This window comes from Miscanthus floridulus, chromosome 16, assembly GCF_019320115.1.
Source record: "Miscanthus floridulus cultivar M001 chromosome 16, ASM1932011v1, whole genome shotgun sequence".
Taxonomy (NCBI): Eukaryota; Viridiplantae; Streptophyta; class Magnoliopsida; order Poales; family Poaceae; genus Miscanthus; species Miscanthus floridulus.
The window spans coordinates 36918557-36940198 of NC_089595.1; the positions used below are offsets into that span (position 1 = coordinate 36918557).

At 43.8% G+C, this 21642-nt stretch overlaps 2 protein-coding genes across 2 annotated transcripts; one reads left to right on the forward strand and one right to left on the reverse strand.

Moving 5' to 3' along the window:
* The first annotated feature begins 6638 nt into the window (after window positions 1-6638).
* LOC136513697 (uncharacterized) lies at window positions 6639-8355 on the forward strand. The gene is made up of 2 exons (XM_066507655.1): window positions 6639-6710; window positions 7304-8355. Exon 2 carries the CDS (start codon window positions 7332-7334, stop codon window positions 8118-8120), a length of 789 nt encoding a protein of 262 aa, XP_066363752.1. The 5' UTR covers window positions 6639-6710; window positions 7304-7331; the 3' UTR covers window positions 8121-8355.
* A 2453-nt stretch (window positions 8356-10808) lies between these two features.
* Window positions 10809-11270, reverse strand: LOC136510586 (uncharacterized). Its single transcript, XM_066504988.1, has one exon. The coding sequence runs from the start codon at window positions 11268-11270 to the stop codon at window positions 10809-10811; it is 462 nt and encodes a 153-aa protein (XP_066361085.1).
* Between the last annotated feature and the right edge of the window lie 10372 nt (window positions 11271-21642).

A 21642-nucleotide genomic window follows, 5' to 3' on the forward strand; every position in this document is an offset into this window, starting at 1 on the left:
TTGTGGCCACGCGCGCATGCGCTTTGCAAATGCACAACGGTCGTCAACGTGGTAAGCAGAGAGAGAAGGGAAAAGAGAAATGGCACCGGTGTTACTATTCAAGACTGATAGAGCTTCTTCCACCCCCTTTTCTCTCGATTTCATGTAGAAACTTGTCAAACTCCAATAGCCAAACTTTCTCATCTATCTTTGATCTCCAACTTTTATTAAAAGGCTGACATCAAAATCTCACTGGTTTGAGAGTTATAGAATTTTGAAAATAGTTACATGAAATCTGAATTTGAATTCAGTTTTTAATTTTGAAAACAGTTAGTGATTAGCTATTCTCAAGTAATTAATTAGTGATTAACCATCAATCAAACATCACAACTAATCGTACAGTTTCAAAGTACAAACTCCATGCTTTTATATAGAACCAAAGTTGAATCAATTTTATTTATGAAATTTCATTTATTAAATCCTCAAAAATTGAACTTCAAAACTATAAATCAATGACTTAGCCAAATTTTGACCAAGTGCTGAAATAGCATTGCATTCAATCTTTGGGCTCTATTTTAAACATGTTAAACTTAAAAACCTAACACAACCTTGATTCTATGGGATAGCACACAATTTGTACTTAAAAGTTTATATTGCCATATTAACAAGTATTTAAGAATTTTTTATACAATAAAATCACAAAGTCCCTTAATTGATATTACTCATATCATTTCATGCAACACATAGAACTCAACATACTCCACAAATAAAGACCATAAAAGATACATGTAATGCATTTATGTCATGATGCTTGATAATTATGCATGATGATGAATATGATCAAACTTTTAATTACTTTTTAACATCTAGGATGTTACAATCCTTCCCCCTTAAAGAAATCTCGTCCCAAGATTAGGAAACACCTAAAGCTTGGGGTTAAGTAATGGAAAAGGAAATGTGTCAAACACATCTACTTCCAATAACTTCACAAAACAACAGGGGAGATAGGAACAACTAGATAGGTAAAGAAAGATAGCATGAACAGGTTTGATGGTATACTCAACCCAAACCTACTGTAACTGGGGAGGTGTGCAGTGTATCATTAATGACATGATGCATGAACGATTCTTACATTAACAGAACGACCTCACCAAAAACAAAAACGACAAGAACATACATGATGGCACATACATACGAGTCACTCTTACTAATATAAGGTCGCTCAACACTCTCTTACTCGCAAGTTAGTGTACCTACAGAAAATTGTTGCATCACAGCCCACCCCAACATACATCACCACTTGATATAGAAGTGGCGCCCATGCGATTAACGCTCCATGGACAACACTGCATACGTGACTAGCATGTATTCACTTCCCGTACCTTCGCTTTATGGGACATGCATGGGTAAACACACCCTGGCTATGCGACCATGACCACCATCCCATGGTAGATGCTTACACCATGTATGTTACCATACAGAATGTCCTCAAGTAGGCCACTTCTTGAGGAAAGCGTCCGGATTCACCCCTTCGGCAAAAAAGGGCTACCCTAACATCATGTAGCAAATGTCTGGAATCACATCTTTGGAGGCAGGGCTACCAACACCATTTGACCATGAGGTAGCTGATGGTCAACTTACCTGCTTACCTAGGCGTAGGTGTGTCATTACAGAATAATAAGCTTGAAATGTAAATAACATAGAATGTAAACCCTTCCCATACATAACTTTATTGAGTTACTTTACATAGGTGCCATCATTTACATAACCTCTCACACATAAACTCATAATTTAACATAGAACTGCCAGCACACTTATTTTAGACATAGGGCAATATATTACATGCTATCTGACTCTTACATAGCTCCTAAGCATAAGGTAAGTCAGAAGCATTATTTTCCTCAAAATAACTTGAAACTATTTTGATATGTTCTTTTGAAGTTTTTCAAAAGGTAATACTAACAATAATCTCTGTAATAATGCTCTAGTACCAACTGTAACAGGACTGCCCAAATTATGCTGGCCCTCGTACACCTGTCATTGTCTTAAAGACCTCCGACTACTGTGCACGGGAACCAGATAATTTTGGTAGTCTGTCGGGTGTCCTTGGGGAACCCCGAATCATCCACTTTTCACATCCGATCAGGATTATTACAGAAGACATTGCAGTATTACAACTGTTGATACAAAAATATTACATCAGAGTTAAAGAGCGTAAGTATTAGAAACCATTTATTCAATTCTTATAAACAATAAGTTTTTACCTTCTCATACTAAGTAAGATAGCATGACTAACATAATCTTATTCAACATATAGATATCATCCTGCCCAAGGATGAGAGTACAACACATTTACAATTGGCTATCATCCTTCAGAATTGACATGTAACATGGGTAAAAGCCTATCAGATGTTGGGGTTCACCTGCAATAGGGGTTAACAAACCTTGAGTACTTGAGGGTACTCAACAAGACTTATCCGACTAAAAGAAAAGACTTCAAGGGTATGCAAGCTTAAGGGGTACAAGGGGGTTTAGCAAGAATCAAGAATAGCTTTTTGCATAAAAGCTTACTACTTATGGATCCTTACTTTCAATATTTTAACTCAACATTTATTCATTGATAGTATTCAATTTGCACCTAATCTAAATCAATCACTTTATTAAACATCTCATCTTGTGATCATAAGTAACCATTGTTGCATTGATTAACTATGATGCAAATCAGGGAATCAAGTCTCCTTCTCCGAGAGGCAATGGTGATTCGAATCGATTAACACCCAGCTGGGGATTCCCAACCACACGACATATGTAGGTCCCATGAATCCTCCAAAACATGAAATGGATTGCACCACCCGAGAGCATAGTACTCCACCACCCTACGTTGTCCCGGATGGTATTGCTAGGTGGGTACACACTACTCTCACCATCTCTCCAATCCTAGTGTGCGTTATCAATTCGCATAATGGAATAGCCAAGGTACTCAGGCTTACTGGAGTATGTGGCTAGTACTGCAAAGTCTCAACTCACATAGGTCTACAATGGACGATCCTCAATAGACATAGATGGGACAAGCATGACTAGGCAACCTTGTCGGCTTAACCACCAGAAACATATCCCATGTCCCGTCCAGTCTCCATTTCCATCTATTTCATATTCAACTTTCAAGACATTTCGTGAGTGAAGAACCGTTGTGAATAATGAACACATCACTCGACTCGTATCATCTAAGCAGGGCTAAGCATTACTAGTCTATCATTATAAAAAAGAGTGACAAGGATAAGAATTTAGAATATCAAGGCATGCATGCAGCAATTGGTATTCAACCATTTCCTACAACCTAGTGCACATTTCAGTGGACTCAAATGATAAAACATTTATAAACAATAAGGAAGGGGTTGAATGCTCTAGGGCTTGCCTTCGTTAGTAAAGATGTTAGGTTCCTCTAATGAACCACAGAAGTCAAACCCAACCTCTACTGACGGTTGCTCCTCCTCTAGAACTTGATCAACGGTTCCTTCCTCACCTTCGGTCACTATACGCAATAAATGATGCATGCTTAACATGATGAAGTGCTAAACATGATGCATGAAAGATGCATACAAGTGTATGGATGAACTCAAACAAGATTAACAAACTTGAGTACAACTTTCCTTCACGGCACAGTTGCACCACTAGGGTTTATTAAACAATGTTTAATTTATTTTTCAAAACAAGTTATGATTTGTTATTAGAAAGATATTAATCTTCCAAGGAGCAACAGATGTTTTCATGTTCCAATGACTTCACCCAACATTTAATAGTCACCAAAAGATTTATACATTTTCTAGTTCATTTTAGTATTTATTTAAACATGGAAAAGACATTTAAACACACTTAAATTAATTAAGCAAGTTAGAAATATCAAAATAATACCAAACTTTTTTTGGAGACTGGTATAAGCACATGACATTTATACAAAAATTTTCATGATTAAAGGATTATTATTTTGTCCTACAAAAATCATACATATAACATTTTTCTATAATAATATGTAATTTTTTAACATAGCAAAATTACCGAATACAACAAACTCTTATTTTTGTTAGCTAGAGCACTTCATAACAAAGCTACACAAAAAATTTCATAATTTTATCACTCTTATATAATTATTTATGAATTAACAAGAATCAACTCATTTTAATATTTTCTGAAAAAACAAAAACCGGCTGAAAACTTTTTGCACCCAGTGCCAGCCAGCCACAGAGGCTGACAGTGCGGGCCCTAGTCAGCGGCATAGTGCCCCCGCGTGCGACCATGGGTGCACGGCCGTTGACTGGCGGGTTCTCGCCGTCGGTGAGCTCGCCGGTGACGAGGTCACCACCTACGGACTCCTCTCAACCTCGTGCACACACCTATGAAGTCGGTTGCGCGAGTTAGTGTTTGGTGCGAGCTCACCCACGGCCATGGTGGCACGGCGGCGCAGAGCGTGGTGGCGCGGCAGCGGTCCGGCTGCTACGGCTCCTAATCAGCCTAGATAGGGTTTGGGATAGATCGGCGGTGCTCACCAAAACCCGGTAGGCTCGGCGGTTGGAATGGAGACAGAGCAGAGGTGCACTGTGGGCATTGAGGGTGGACCCGGCGGCGTGAACCTACGGCGATGGCGATGTTTCGACGCGACTGGAGCTCCACAACTAAAACAAAGGAGTCGATGAGTACCACGGCATCAAGGCGAAGCTAAAACAAGGAACATGAAGGCGAGAACTTCACTGGAGCGAGCTAGCCATAGTGGAGCTACGTGCGGCGGCGCTGACAGGAAGCCGCGAGGAAGATGGAGGCTTCCAGCCGACTCCAGCGGAATTGGACGACGCTAGCTGGTCAAAGAGATGCGCAAGGATGAGGGGAAGTTCTACCGAGAGCAATTGGGTGGAGGTGGCACGGCCACGGTTAATTTGGCCGGTGAATACGCGGTAGCCGGCGGTGGAGCAGAGAAAGAAAAGAAGATGACGGTAGCCGGCGCTCGGGGTTTCAAAGGCGAGTGCGAAGCGTCTGGGCGTGGCTTGCTGCTGCTTGAGCGAGCCACACAGGCGGTTTCGTGGCCATGCGCGCAGCAGCATAGCGAAGGCGCGGCGGCCATCGGTGTGGTAAGAGAGAGAGAGAGAAGGGAGAAGAGAAATGGCACCAGTGTTACTGTTCAAGACTGACGGAGCTTCTTCAACCCCCTTTTTCTCTCGATTTCTTGTTGAAACTTGTCAAACTCCAATAACCAAAGTTTCTCATCTATCTCTGATCTCTAACTTTTATTAAAAGGCCGACATCAAAATCTCACTGGTTTGAGAGTTATAGAATTTTGAAAATAGATACATGAAATCTGAATTTGAATTGAGTTTTTTATTTTGAAAATAATTGGTGATTAGCTATTTCAAGTAATTAATTAGTGATTAACAATCAATCAAACATCACAACTAATAGCACAGTTTCAAAGTACAAACTCCATGCTTTTTCATAGAACCAAAGTTGCATCAATTTTATTTATGAAATTTCATTTTTTAAATCCTCAAAAATTGAACTTCAAAACTATAAATCAATGACTTAGCCAAATTTTGACCAAGTGCTGAAATAGCATTGCATTCAATCTTAGGGCTCCATTTTAAACATATTAAACTTGAAAACCTAACACAACCTTGATTCTATGGGATAGCACACACTTTGTACTTGAAAGTTTATATTGCCGTATTAACAAGTATTTAAGAAATTTTTATACAATAAAATCACAAAGTCCCTTAATTGATATTACTCATATCATTTCATGCAACACAGAGAACTCAACATACTCCACATATGAAGACCATAAAAGATACATGTAACGCATTTATGGCATGATGCTTGATAATTATGCATGATGATGAACATGATCAAACTTTTAATTGCTTTTTAACATCTAGGATGTTAAATAAAGCTACCTTGAATGAACTTGGATCATAAGTTGCAAGGAAAAAGGTCATTTTTAAGAAACCAATGTACTTAAAATTGCTTGCTTTTGAGGTAACCAACGGCTTTTGAAACTTGCTTCTCAAAATGTCTTTTTTTTATTCATTGTCACTGTTTTAAAATTAGCGCAAAAGCTAGTAGAAGCCCAAAACAAAAAGGAGCCTAACTCTGGTACCATGAGCAAATTAATCAAACCCGTCCATCCACGTTTGGCATTAAACTAAGTGTAGCACAGTAAGTTTGATTCTTTATGATAAAATTTATGCACCCATGATTAAGTTCCTAAACTCAGCATCAATGCCTATATTTTTCTATATTTATTACAAGATTAAAAATTTACTTCATGTGGTAGGTGATGTGTCCGTCCTATGGCGGCAATCTCAAGATTTGTGGATCAAATCTGTCACATGTGCTCATATGGTAGCGTAGTGTTGTGCTTGTATTATTCATGTGTATATGCGAGCGTCCCCGTCTCTATATATTCTGTGTTAAAAAAAAGTGATGATCTATATCCGAGTGAGTCGCCACAAGTGCCTGTAGAGAGGCCATGTCCAAAAGTCAGTTAGACCACACGTGTGGATGTAGAGGCTAGATTTCTGTCCATTATCTATAAAAAAAAAAGTTAGTTTACCCTGCTGTCCTCCTCGCCTATATATAGCTAGCCAGTCCGTCTTCCATGGCACACAACAACTAGTATCTGCAGCTCCATCTTCCTCGAAGGGAAGAAAAGAATTCCCTCTCATCTCTCTCTCTGTGGCTCTCTGGTATATAGATCTATTTATCTCTCAGCCTGTAGCAAATACTATAACTAGCTATAGGCTTTCAATATTTTCATTCTCTCGTTCCATATGCATGCATGGTTTTATTTATCTATCTTTTCCTTCTTATTAGATACAGTACGTACTCATGTTATATATTCTATATATATTTATATATATATATATATATAACTACTACCCTATAGCTAGCTACAAAATAACTTATTATGTAACCACTTTAAATTACGATAATTACTATGTTAATTTATGAGATTATAGTAACTTCTTACTAAGTCGTTTACTATAATGTTATGGTAAATATTCTCATGTGTTATAATAACCCAACTATCGTAAATATGTATTGACATCATCGTAAATTAGTATATATATATAAAACTATATATATGATCGATGCATGCATGCAAAGGTGACAGAATAAATTGAAGCTAAGGATTATTGTGCACGCAAGCACGTTGATTTAGTTGTGCATGAAAGAATTATAAATAATTAAATATAAATGTAGGCGTGAGTTCCGGTTTTGTTAGTCGGATTTGGTTATCATCATATGCTATAACGCTCGTTCTCTATAACTTGGACAGATAGAGATCGAGATCAGCGGCGAGGCAGATGGCTTCGCAGAATAAGGAGGGCAACACCTACCACGCAGCAGTTGGTGGCAATGGCTATGGTGGCACTGTCAACATGGCCCCTCCTACGGCTACGGCACCGGCCAAGCCGGAACCGCCAATGGTGATGCAGCATGCCAAAGAATACACCACGACGTACACCGCTTACCCTGCACCTCACCGCCGTCCTCCGGCGCCATACTTGCGACCTCAAAAGCCGCCTTGGTACTACGGTGGTGGTGATGGGTACTGCGATGAACAAGCTGCTGGGGCATACGGCGGTGGATACTACAGATACCGATCTCCCCAGCCGCCGCCGTACGGTGGTGGTGGGTATGGGTACTGCCCTTCGCCTGAGTTTGGTTGGGGAGCTCGCGGTGGCGGCTACAGCTACTATGACGGCGGTTATGGAGGCGGAGGCTATGGAGGCGGCGACGGCTATGGAGGTGGTGGCTATGGAGGCGGTGGCTATGGAGGCGGCGGCGGCGGCGGCTATGGAGGCGACGGCTATGGACGGCCACCAGCTTATGGAGCGTACGAGCACCACATGCGCGAACACCACCAGAGACAGGTACAGGGACATGGCCATGGCCATGGACATGGACATGGTGGAGACGGCCCTGGCAGCTGCGGAGGAGGATGCAGCCCTGGCAGCTGTGCTGCCATCCACGGGGAGTTCGAGCACGAACACCACACCAAGTTTAAGCATTCCACTGCTCGCCACGATGGCAAGTGCAGTGAGAATGATGGGAAGGCGCCCCACGTCACGGAACTGGCGGAGACGAAATGAGCTACCGAGGTCGTCCAAGCTTAATTAGTACTCTCGTCAATGCAAGATCAGATGATGGATGCCCTACTAGCTTGTACGTACTGAATAAACTTGCTCCCGTTTTAGTTATATATATGATATATATGAAATATATAATGTATCGGTGTACGTAGGCGCCGGCCGGCTTCCCTTTCAGGACTAATTACCGGTCCATCTTAGATTGTTAATTACGGAATAAAGTTAAAGCCTCTGCCTACGCCATGTGCTACCTCTAATGTATACTTATTAGCCGCCGGGTCATCGTTCATCCTACCTCTATATATTTGTATGCTTTAATTTTTGTACCCTGTACCTCTCTCTCTCTATATCTTCTAGCTTGCATTATAAATGATGCAGAAAACGCATGTATAGTAGGTGATTGTACCTAATATATATATGTGGATCAAATCTTAGGAGGCAATCCTTTTTATCTACCGAGGAGGTCCAAGATTGTCTCTATCTCTGAAACTACATAGTGAATTCAAGAGACGATTGGTCTATTTAGAGACAATCAAAGAAAACAATGAATATGTAAATAGATTTACAGAGGTGAACCTCTTAAGGTACTTGCCTTCGGAAACATGGCTTAGTCGGCCAACCCATTTATAAACCATATAAAAACTCACCGCTGCCCTCCATCCCCTCACTTCAGTTTCCGCCTGCTCATCTCTTTCTCTCCCACACACACAACAAATTTGCTCTTTCACCACCGCCGCCCCTTCTGTATCCCCATTGCCACCCCTCCACCTTCCCACCACTGCCTCCTCCACGGGCACAAGGCCATGAGCTCCTGTGCGCTCTCTCATGGGCAGTGCACCAACTACTTCAAATGCATGCTCTCCCAAGGCCCCTAGTGGTGGATCCTGCCAGGGGTGCGGGGCCCGGGCCGCTGCAGATCAGGCGGTGGTGTAACGGATCCATCAAAGTCAGTGGTTCAAGACAGAAAGGGTGGTAGCACAATGGTGGTGCAGCACGAGTTGGATTGCAGTGTCCCCGTCTGTTACGATGGCGTTACCTACATACCGCACGGGCTCCCTTGGTCATATCTCAAACAGTAGTGGCGTTATCCTTAAGTACCGGCGTCCACGACAAGCTCATTTCCCTTCTCCGACTTCCCTGCCCTGGATCTAGCGAGCTATTGTGGCGAGGTCAGCTGGGTCCAAAGCGATGAGCTTGACCCCCTTCTCTCAGATACGGTGAGCAACCCGTTGCCATCGTCACCACCAAGGCTTGTGTCGAAGCGTAGTGGATCTGGTGCAGATCGTCGAGGCACCGCGAGCAATACCATGGATCGGTACCCCCCCCCCTCAACATCCCTAGCCTTTGTAGCATCTCGAGGACTTGATGGCATTCATGGAGTTGATGTGGCACATGTACTGTACAGTGGCGGCAGTGTGGTCGGAGGAGGCGTTGGAGGGGCCTATGGCTAGTGCATGTTCGATGGGCTCAGCAAGTCTCTTCGATGGGTTCACCGAGCTATTTTTTTAAATTTCAAAAAGCATTTGTAGAGGTGGCAAGAGAATCTATCTCTAATAGTCTTGGATTAAAACTGGCCCTAGGCCAGAGATGATCGGCACCTCATCCTCTGTGTGGTTCATGTTTTACTGCCTCTGTAAACTTTTTTTGTAGTAGTGACTATTGTAGGCCATTTGTTCTTATGCTTGTCCATGTATTTGTGTGTGCGTGTTTTGTGAGCATGTGCGTTTAGCAGTTTACAATATGTTTAGAAAAAAATAATACAAACTTTATAAATAATAATACTGATAGGTTTACATGCACTGCTCTAGGTCAAGGTCAAGGTCAAGCATAATCACAAAACAACCACTGTCCAAATTATTGCGGTGATATTCTCATATTCTTCTCCAGCAGAGGACGAGAAGAAAGAGGACATTTTTATGGTACTGTGCTGAGATTTGTGCTCGGTACGGCTATAGTTTTTGTTGGCCAGTTTATATTTTATGGTATCTAATGCCATTACATTAATACGAGGACCAAATTAATAAACAAAATGCAATATATAATTAGCTCCACCAATAATAATCTGAACATACCAATGCAAACAGGGCAAACACCAACCCCGGCGCCCCGGTATTGATGCTGCCAATAAGTATCTCTTGTGCATCGAGGTTGACACAATAAAAGGTATTACAGATTGCTGAAAAAGTACAAGAAGGGGAAATTTAGTGGGGACTGTTCCATGGAGCAACCATGGACCAACGTATGGACACGTGTCACAACTTCACGATGGGTGTCCACGGTTGTTCTATGGACACTGTCCTCACTGAATTTTTCCCAAAGGTTTTTTTGGGGTAAAGAGAGCTTTAATTAACCAAGCGAAACATTACAATCATTGTTCAAAAGATCTAAGACACATGCAGGTGCCTGTCTCAACCAAGGTGTCGTATGGGTATTCTGCCTAGCTAATTGACCCAACTCGTGGGCCAGCGCATTGCCCTCTCTCTTTACCATTTGGAATTTCAAATTCACCAAGAGCTACAAATATTCTTTCGCCTCTAGGATGATATATCAAAACTCAGAACGCTCCTGGCTATTGGATTGCATTGCTGACAAAATTATGGAGCTGTCTTGTTCCACTATCATCGGTTCCGGACACCATTGGGAGGGCAGCCGAAGTCCCTTGGCACAAGCTTGGGCTTGGGCTTCGTCCACTTATGCACTTCGGCTTTGGAGGTTGTCAACATTTCTCTGACCCGGCGCTGCTATGCCTTCGGCTGCTCTGGTGCTGTACTGGTTACCAAAGATGGCTATGATTCCCTTAGCTACTGGTAGCTTCTTGCAAAGGTACCACGGGTGCAGGATGGCGCTAAACGTGTTGGTGACACCTCGCCCAAATATGGCATTGTAAGGGTACTGAATCTCAACAACATCGAAGGTGATGTACTCAGTTCTGCAATTTTGCTGGTCTTCGACGTATACTGGTAGGGGTATCTTTCTAATAGCGTTCACTTTCTTTCTGCCAAAACCGTATAGGGGGTTTCCAGCTGGTTGGAGAAGGTTTCTGTCGAGCTTCATGTTGTCAAAGGATGAGGCGAACAAAATATCTGCGAAGCTGCCTGTGTCAATGAGTATCTTTATTACTGTCCACCTAGCGACGTTGGTCTCAATTACCATAGCATCAGTGTGAGGGTAATCTCGCACTTGAGGTTGTTGCAGTCGAAGGTGATGGGGATATGGGACCACCGAGAGTTTTTGTGGGGCCCTAGGTAGCCACATGGTGCACTTTCCTTAGGTGCTCTTTGTGCTGCCTCTTGTTTTCATGGTCTTCGTTGGATCCCCCAAAGATGGCGAGGATGACCTTGGATGTGGATGTAGGGTTATTGATAGTTGTTTGGGTGGATGGCTAAGTTTTGACTTGTTGTTGGTGCTGCGAAGGTTGTGGTGGTGGTGGGGGTGGAGGTAGAGTCGGGTGGGGGTTTGATAGTTGAGGTGGGTTTGGGGGTAATGGTTAAGGATGAAAACGATACGGAAATATCCCGAACCGAACCGCAGTCGTTTTCTACATTTAACCCGATCGAATTCGTTTTTTGCGGACAAAAACGGATACTAAATTCGAAAACGAAATACGGAGTACATAATTCGAAATTCGGTACGAAATCGGTTTGGGCATTTGTTCGTTCGATTTCTACATTTCTACATTATATTCGAAATATACCGAATTTATATTCAGTTTAGAACCGAATTTGGTCCAGCAGGGCAGAGGGCACTAGCCCATGTACTAGCCCAGCAGGGCACTAGCCCAGCAGTGCACTAGGCCAGCCCAATAACGAAGCTAACCCTAATCCCCAAACTCCCACTACCCATCCCCAGTCCCCAGCGTGACTACCCGATGGCTCCTCAGTCCGCCCCCTCCCTGTTGCTTTGGCTAGCGCTGGCGGCGCCGTCCTTCATCCCCACGCGCGTGCCGAAGGTCGGCGAGGAGGCGCGCCTTGAACCTCTGCGCCCGCGACGAGCGCTCCAGGTGGTCCGCCGCGCCGGCCAAGTTCTCGAGGTACGCCGGGAGCACCGCCGCCGACCGCAGTGCCCATCGATGGCGCCCACCGAAGATGGCGTTTCTGCTCCCACGAAGGGCAAGGCCAAGGCCAAGACCAAGACCGTGCGCCAACTTCTTGCGCCGCCGACAGCACGGGCACCGGCACCGGCACCGGCAGCTACGACTTCTCCAGCGCCACCTCCAGCTCCAGGTACGATCGATCTAGGGTCTTGATGTTCCGCTTGGCTGCTCCTGCTAGCTATTTTACATTGCCGTATGCTCTCATACAGAACCAGTGCTAGAAGCTTTGCAGACACGCACTACTAGCTTTTCAGTCTCAACTCTGAACATGTATGATATATCTGATGCATCGTTCAGTATGTTTTCTTTTCTGAAGATTTGTAGTCTTGATATGTGTGTTGTTTGTCAATGCTGGAGCGGTACATATGAGTCTGCTGGCTAGGGACATACACTAATCCCCTCCAGAAATTCAGGATTGGAACATCAACTTAGTATTATTCAGTTCTGCACTGAGTAATAAAACCTGGTGACACTTGTGTATGAAATGCTATCTTTTACTTGGTTAGGCGGTTGTATATCGGATATATCTTAGTAACCATCAACAAAGCTTTGACTCAGTGACAGTGTTTGATCAATTGCTCAAGAGTGACTAATAAACTGGACAGTCTACGGGTAATGAATTTTATGTTCAGATAATGTTCACTTGGAAACCGCAACAGTACATTGGTACCAGGCAATTGCTAGTTTTTAGGAATCTGGTGCGTATCAGGAGATAAGAAAAAAAAACACAGACAAATTTGCTGTCCATTTCAGAGCCACACTTCTATAAGATGCACAGGGACCCCTTTCAACAAAGATTTTACTATGTTAAATTTTCTAGTTAACTAGCCATGACAACCAGCAGTACATGTTAACACACTTGTATTAAACATAAAACTAGAGGCAGGCGATACATCTAAATCAATCTCACTGAACTGTATGCGATATGTCATACTCCAGTAGATATTGTCACCAACTATGCGATTGTGAACATCTTTTTTTTCTGGACACAAAACCAAAACCTGACACAAAGATTAGATAAGCACGGGCTATGAGGCTAGATAAAACCTAGTCTTTTATTTTGGTGCAGCATTGATTTGCCTTTGTAATTAATATTTTGTCCTGCAAAATCTGATATTTTTATTGGGAAAAACCATAGTTTTTATCAAAATCTGATATAGTTTTTATTGGGAAAAATCTGATATATTTTTATCAGTACTCTAACTTATTTTGGTCATTTTGCTTGATCATCAGGATCTAGGAATAAAAGGTCTGCATCTCAGAGTATTAGCTCTGGAACTTGTGATAGTCCAGCCACACAAGCATCCGTAGCAGCGTCAGTTTCAGTGATCGGTTCCAGTGCTCCTATTGTTGACATTGACACCAGTTGCACTGGCGCTGGCACTGGCACTGGCCCAGCCCAACCTAGTGGTGCACCAGCAACAGACACACCTGCAGCTCCAGTTAATATCGGTGAAGATGATCAAGATGATGAAGAGCAGGCTCATCTTTCTGGCAAGAGGTACAAAAAATGCACATCACATGTCTGGAAGTATTTCACCAAGAAAAAGGAGGTTATAGAGGTGGATGGAAAGCAGTATGAGCAGTTGTGGGGGTACTGCAATTTCGCTAGGTGCAATAAGAGGTACAGAGCTGAGGGCCCTTGTGGGACGACTGCATTCAAGAGCCATTTGAGGTCAAAGCACTGTATTGTGGAGGGACAACAACAGCTTAATGTTGGTAAGAACACTGGTTCTGAAATTGCTCATATCGTGCCTTTCAAATATGACCAAGAAGTTAGCTTGAGAAAATTAAACTTGGCAATCACCATGCATGAATATCCTTTCAATATAGTTGAGCATGAGTATCTTGTTGATTTCATAAAATCTCTTCGGCCTAGCTTTCCGATAAAGTCTCGTGTCACTGTTAGGAAAGAAATAATGGACAGATATCTTGAAGAAAAGGAAACTTTGTATGCACACTTAAAAACTATCAAGTGCCGCTTTAGTGCAACAATGGACATGTGGACCTCATGCCAAAACAAAGGATACATGTGTGTTACAATTCATTGGATAGATGATAATTGGCGTATCCAAAAGAGAATTATTGGTTTCTTCAATGTAAAAGGTAGACATACTGGTGCTAAGTTATCTGAGACATTCAGTGAAGTTATGGTTAAATGGTACATTGAGAAAAGACTGTTTGCATTGACTTTGGATAATGCTAGTTCAAATGAAGTGGCTGTCAATGATATAATTTCAGATCTAAAAGAGAATGGTAATGGCTCCCTAGTGTGTGATGGGCTGTTTTTTCATGTCAGATGTGCATGTCATATTCTCAATTTGGTTGCTAGAGATGGGTTGAAAGTCATTTCAGAAACAATTAGCAAGGTCAAATCACTTGTGCTAGCTGTGAAAGGGTCTCCATTGCAATGGGAAGAGCTTATGAAGTGTGCCACCGAAGCTGGGTTGGATACAAAGAGGGGTATTCAAATTGATGTGTCAACAAGGTGGAATTCTACCTACCTAATGCTGAGAGATGCCTTGTACTACAAGGATGCATTTATTAGGCTGAAGTCTTCAAATTGCCGTAGGTATGCTAAGATTTCTCCATCTTCTGTTGAATGGGAAAAGGCTTTGACAATTTATGGTTGTCTCAAGAAATTTTATGATCTCACTGAAATTCTCTCTGGCACTTCATATCCTACTGCAAACTTATTTTATAGAGGTTTCTGTGATATAAAGATCTTGCTAGATGATTGGTGCTTTAATGAAGATGATACAATTAGAGAAATGGCTATTGCTATGAATGCAAAATTTAAAAAATATTGGGAACAGTCCAACATTGCTCTAGCTGTAGCTTGTTTTCTTGATCCAAGGTATAAGAAAAGGCTAATAGAGTACTACATGAAGAAGTTCCATGGTGATCACTATCAACTTGCACTCGATGAGTTTATTTGTGTGGTAAAGAAACTATACAACTTTTATGCTAGTTCTGCTCCTGCACCAGCAAAGAAAACTAGTAGTGTGGCTGCACCTGGACCTAGTAACACAGCTGATGTGTTAATGGGAAATGTAGACCATGACCTAGAAGAATTCCTATATGATGAAAGTGAACATGCTATGGTTGAGACAAATGAGTTGGAGAGGTATATGGGGGAACCACTACTGAAAATTGTAGGTGAGTTTGACATCTTAGCTTGGTGGAAAAACAAGAGAGAAGAGTATCCTATCCTTTCACAGATTGTTCGGGATGTAATGGCTGTACAAGTATCAACGGTAGCATCCGAGTCTGCATTTAGTGCTGCTAGTCGTGTTGTTGATCCCTATCGCAGTCGTCTTGATCCCGAGATGGTACAGGCATTAATTTGCACAAAGGACTGGGTTGCTGCAGCAAGTAAAGGTGGTCATTTTATCTCTTTTTTCAGTTATACACTTGTAATTGCAGCATAATAATGCATTGATATTTTCCCCTTACTAATATTTTGTTCAGATGCGAAAGTGGTTGGATCAATTGTGAGTGATCTTGAAGTTGATGCTTTGACTAATGTTGTGGCTAAACTGAAAATTGAGGTATGTTTATCCTCTCCTCTGTCTATATTTGATGTTGGCTGCTGTTAAAGCTATCTTGTTGAGTGGAGTAGCACACTGCACACACTTTCAACTCCATCTATATATGGTGCCGTGGCATGCATGTACTTGGTCTAGTACTGGTGGCCTACTGGAGGGAGGATCGGGTTGATTGTAGCACAAATAAAAACATTTCTTATTCTCATACACTGATCACACTAATACCCAAAGAGAGTGCATTGCATTATCAGTAAGCCTTAATTATCAGCATATGCATGTTCTGGCAAGGAGAGATGGATCGGATGCAATAGCTAGCTGCCATATGCAACTCGGCTGATTCTATGGAACTCCCTAATGCTTCTCTGTATATATTCACTTTGCAAATTTCTAGGACAAGGACAAGGAGGGCGATGGGGACTCTGAGGAGGACAATGAGGATGCAAAAGACACGGAGAGCAATGGGAACTCTGATCCTGACATCATGGATGATGCTGATGAGCTCTAGATGTTCATGTTCTGTTAATTGTGTGTCGTACTACTTAAGACCACGGGTCACGCACTTGTTAATTTGAACTAGATCATGCACTTGTTAGTCGCGAACTTGTTATGTATTTGGCCATGAACTTGTTTAATGTTATGCACTGTGGGTCGGTTCGTATTGAATTCTCGTATACCGACCGTGTTCGATATAATTCCGCTCGAATTGTTTCGTTTTCGAAATTCTCGATATTCCGTAAGTTCGTGTTCGTTTTCGTGTTCGGTTTGTCCGCTTTCGTTTTCGTTTTCGTATTCAAATGTAAAAGTAGAAAACGGTTGAGGAGTTCTCCGTTCGATTCCGTCCGTTTTCATCCTTAGTAATGGTGTAGGGTTGCGAGGGCGTTCACGCTTGGTGCTGGAAAGTGTGGTGGGGGGTCGAAGTGGTTATTGTAAGTCTGGTACTGTTGGTGATAGATTGGTAGCTTGAAAAGTCGTGGCAAGAGGGTTGTGATGGTATCCCATAGCTGATGAGCGTGTAGTGGTAGGTTGTGTTGGGTGGATGAATGGGGGGACTTTGGGTGTGGTTCACCGGTTTCGGTGTTGAGCTTGACTACTGAGAATCTTGATATTCTTTTCCCTTGAGGAAACAAATGCACTGCTTGCTAGTGTGACCTTTGCACGGGGCGCAAAAGTGACAATAGATCTTAGATGGGTCTTTAGGCTACCCTCTTGGCATGAGGGTTGTTTGGGTTCACTTCTATTGTTGGAGGGCTCAGGTGCCAGGTTTGGTTGTTGTTTGCTTGTGAGTTGAGGGGGAGTATTGTCGATGGGATTGACGTTCACCTCGTTCTTCGCAAGGGTAGGCGGGTGTTGGCATCGCTCTCAGCGGAGCGTTTAGTTGGGACCCTCTACGCCTTACTCTTAATCTTGTAATCGACGTTAGCTCTGTAGTATTTTCCCATCACCTTGTGGAGCTCTGCGAGGGTTGTCATAGGTTTTCTCACCAGTCGAGAGTAGCACGACCCATATCTCAGACCATTTACAGTGGCAAGGATGACGGCTTCGTCAGTTTTGTTTGGGGGTCCGGGCTCTTATTTGAATGAACCTTCGCCAGTAGTCTTGGGAGCAGTTCTCTTTCTCCTTGCTTGCAGCTGAGGCAGTCCATCGGGTGGTTTGGGGCTATTGTGGACACCGTTGAAGTTGGAGCACATCTTGTCATGAAGGTCTCCCCATGATAGGATGGAGTCAGGCTGAAGGTTGGTATACCAATTTTGGGTTGTCTCTGGCTATGATGCTGAATGACTTGGCCATGGTGGCCTCGTCGTCACCTACTGCTATAACAACCACTTCATAGCTCATGATAAATTGGTGAGGGTCGATGTTTCCATCATATCTTGGGAGATTTTGTGGGTTGTATGAGGGTGGCAATATTTGTGTTTGGAGGATTTGGGACAGGGGGAACTTTGGGTCATAGGGCATGGGGGCAGTTTGGAGGATTTGGGACAGGGGGAACTTTGGGTCATAGGGCATGGGGGCTGGGAGGTTTCTTTGCTATGGTTATTATTGAATGGGTGCAAGGAGGTGATGGAGATGAGGATAAGGGTGAGGTGGGTGGAGGGGCTGGCTGGTCGGGCTGAGGGTTGGGGTTTGGGTGGGGCTTCTGATTGCCTTCGTAGTTCATGAGGTACTCATCCATTCTCGTTAGTTCCTCTTGTGCTTTGGCCGTTTTCTAGCGGATTGTCTCGATCCAGGCTTGCCTTTCTGTGTTCTCGATGCGATGCTTTTCTGGTTTAGCTCCTCGTGCATCTAGATTAGTGCGGTGAGGCCCACTTCTTCGACGTTGATGCCTTCATCTTCTATGTCGATTGCTCCCTCAGGTAGGTTGTCCTCCCTAGGGGGGCAATAGTGATGATGGCCAACTCGGTGTTCTCTTCGCCCGGCGTGATGGCGGGTCTGGCGGGGGTGGTGGGACTGCTTGATTGGTGTTTTTGTGCTGCTATGGAGGTCAAGCCGAGGGCCCTGTCATCGGGGGCTGCCTAGTCGGTGCCTTTCGAGCCATGGATTGGTTGTTTGGTGGTATGATGGGGTCCCCACGAACGGTGGCTAACTATGGGGACTTCGCTCTGCCTCCAAACTTTAGCTATGGGACAACAGCGTGGAGGCCGAGGGTGTCCCACAAGAAAGAAGAAAAGGGAGGGAAGACAATAGCGAGGGTAACACAAGTGAGTCGCAATAAATTCTAGAGTAAAACACCAATAATTCATTGTCCCTACTACTGTGCCCACCAGGTATTTATAGGCCACACTCAGGGGTATAGTGAAATTACATTTGCACTAGGGTTGACTTGTAAAACCCCTTATATACTATTGAGGGCATCTAGGTCTTTTAAACCCCTAGTCTCAACCACTCCACTTGACGCTAGTAGGGCTTCTTCTTCTGGGGCACTATTCCCTGACGAGTGACATTCGTGCCTGCTTCGAAGTTCCTCGGCCGCTGGCTGACCCCACAGCCATTTCCCGGTCCTGCAAGGCAAACGATCCAACACCTTTTTTAGGTAGGTCGAGGGTTAGTATGTAGGTGAGCCCGGTGAAGTTACCCAAAGAGTTGACCTTGTCAGGCCAAGCGTCACCAACGGAGGTTGCATTGGTGGGTTTCGAGCAAGGGCGCAAGGGTTTCTTTGCTTGGCGTTGAGACCTTGTAGCGAGGGTCTTTAGGTGGCGTGTGCTAGCGAGGGTCCTGCTCCGGCCGATGGGGAGGTGGGAGTGGCGTTGCTAGGGGCATTCCCCCAACAAGTATAGACCCATGGTACTTAGACCACTCTCACCTGATAGTGAAACAAAGTTAAGACATAAAACAAAAGAATGAGACTCAAGTCCCCATCTTAATCCAACTTCGATGCCCAAACTTTGCTGCAAAATTCCAACAATACGGTCTCCCATAAGCGACTGCCTTCCCTTAGTGAAGAAAAGGCACAATATATCTTGCACGCATTTGAAGCTCCACCACCCAATAGTTTGTAGTTGCACAAACCCGTCGGACGGTGTTGCGTGAAGATGGATCTCCGAGGCAACACCTTCAAGGAGGGAAAATGATGAGAGTCGCCAATGCCACTCGCCTTAAAATTTGAGTCAAGGTTTTCACCTAGTAGTGGATAGGAGGGCTATGGCATGCTATGAAAAAACCTCCAAGAAGGGAAACAGTGCCCGACGGTGCCACCATTATCGAGACCGATAAGATCACCACCAAAGGTTTCACCAGCACCTCCAAAGCACCCATGCACTATCCACACATAGAAAAAGTTCGCCACCAACACATTGGGAGCCCTACAGCTCGCCTCAAGGCCATGGCATAGCCACCCTCGAGCTCCACTACTAGCCGTGTTGCCCGTAATGCCCACCACAAAGAAGCCACTAGCCACCATGCGATGCCTATGTGCCACCACCAAGAAGATTCGGGCCATAAAACACCGAACTGGCTACCCTAAGAGTGGCTCGATCTCCAGCCAAATCACTAGCCAGCTGACTTCGACCAATAAGCTGCCATGGGCCTTCACACCACAGATCCCAACCCAGGGTAGCCAAATCCCTCCATGGCCACACTAAATCGGTCGTCGTTGTCGCAAGGATAGGACAACAGCCGCCAGACCCCATGGGCACGAGAGCCAAGATAGGGAGGACTCGTTGTCAGCTTAAATGATCCACTATTTCTTCAAAGGGAAATCCATATATTACAATATAATGTGATAGTCCCAGGAAGACCCAGCTATCATATTATTATTATTCAGTTGATACCATCGTCATACCTCATGAATTACAGGTTTACAAGGTTAAAACATCACTGAGATACACACTATAGTATAACGCCATAGAGCGGAAATGCTACACAAACAACATCAGAGTAGACGTAGCGCCTCATCGGGTGAAGGCACCTCCTTCACGGCAATCATCAGAGTAGACGTAGCGAGTGGGTGAAGACTCCTCCTTCATAGGCAACCTTGCACGTAGGACAAGACCACCTAATCCTTCTAATCACCGTTGTTGCAGTCTAGACTTATTCCAAACCTGTTGAACAATTATCAGTACGATTTGTACTGGTCATTGGCTCTCACCCTATGCTTTGCGTTTGCTTTGTGGTAAGTGGTATGCAAGGGTAAGAGAAAGGCCTACTATGGATGTAATTTTCCTATGCATGTTCATAAATATTTTATAATTATTTCTCAAGTTTTAACCAGTTTCCATCCATCCATTCCATCCCATATCTAACACAGTCACACCAAACTCTCACATCAAATCACCACGCTCTCTAGGCGATAAGGACAACTACCTCTCGTCCTTGCCTCAACAGCTAACAGCCAGATCTAAACCAAACCAGGGGGAGAGGAGAGAATACACCACTCACTAATCAAGAAAAACATAGAGCATAGGAATGTCCATGACCGTGGACATAGCTATACGTATAGATCGATCAACTCTGCAGAGCGTGTACATCTAAAACCACAAGATCACCATCATTGACGGTGGCCCCCGTCTAGGCTGATACCGGGTTGCCTTCTAACCGATACAAAACAAAAAGCTACATCACATCAAATGCAATTATCAGCACTGAAAGTAGCAATTTTCGAATCGCACACAACGGGTAGGCAGTTTGGCACACGGTGTGCCGAACACCTACCAGACAGGATGTAGCCTTGGTCCGGTGGGTGTTACGCGCAAGCTTGTCAAGAATTTTGATCTGATCTGATGTGATGCGATCTTACCATGTTTGTATTTGTAATCAAATGTTTTAATTTACAAAGTTTTTGTGTGTTAATTGACGCTGAAATGTGCGACACAGGGCTTCTAATTTGTGTGTTGTACCAAGTTAAAAACCATTATTCTTGCTCAAAGTCTGCTGCATCTCTTTAGGATTCCACGCACACGTGTCGTGTGACTGCCTTTTACTGTACTATATATGAGATATATCCATATATCCATTGTGAGCCCCAACAAGGTGAACTGGAGCACGAATCCGACGACGGCCGGAGGGAGCTGCAGAAAGGCCGGCCGGCGCGATGGCCGTAACCATAACGGCAGTGCCGGCCACCGGCTTGACGATGCACAGGATCTTGCTGCCGATGCCTTGCTCAGAGCCGGTGAAGTCTCTCCAGCAGAGGTGAGAGTGCTGGAGAAACGTTTTTTCATGTATGGCGCGAGCGTTTTTTCTTTCTCCATTTTCAGAGAATGGGACGGATGGCGGCGTGGATTTAGCAGTAGGCCCAGCATGGCACAAGTGTCTCTCTCTCTTTGTTGCTTCTTTAACATGCCCCATCTAGAACAGGCTACAAGTTCCTGTCAGGCCTAGCAATGAAACGTACTTGTGGCCCAATTCAAGGCTGGAGATGCCATGCATTTCGTTTTTTTTTCTTTTT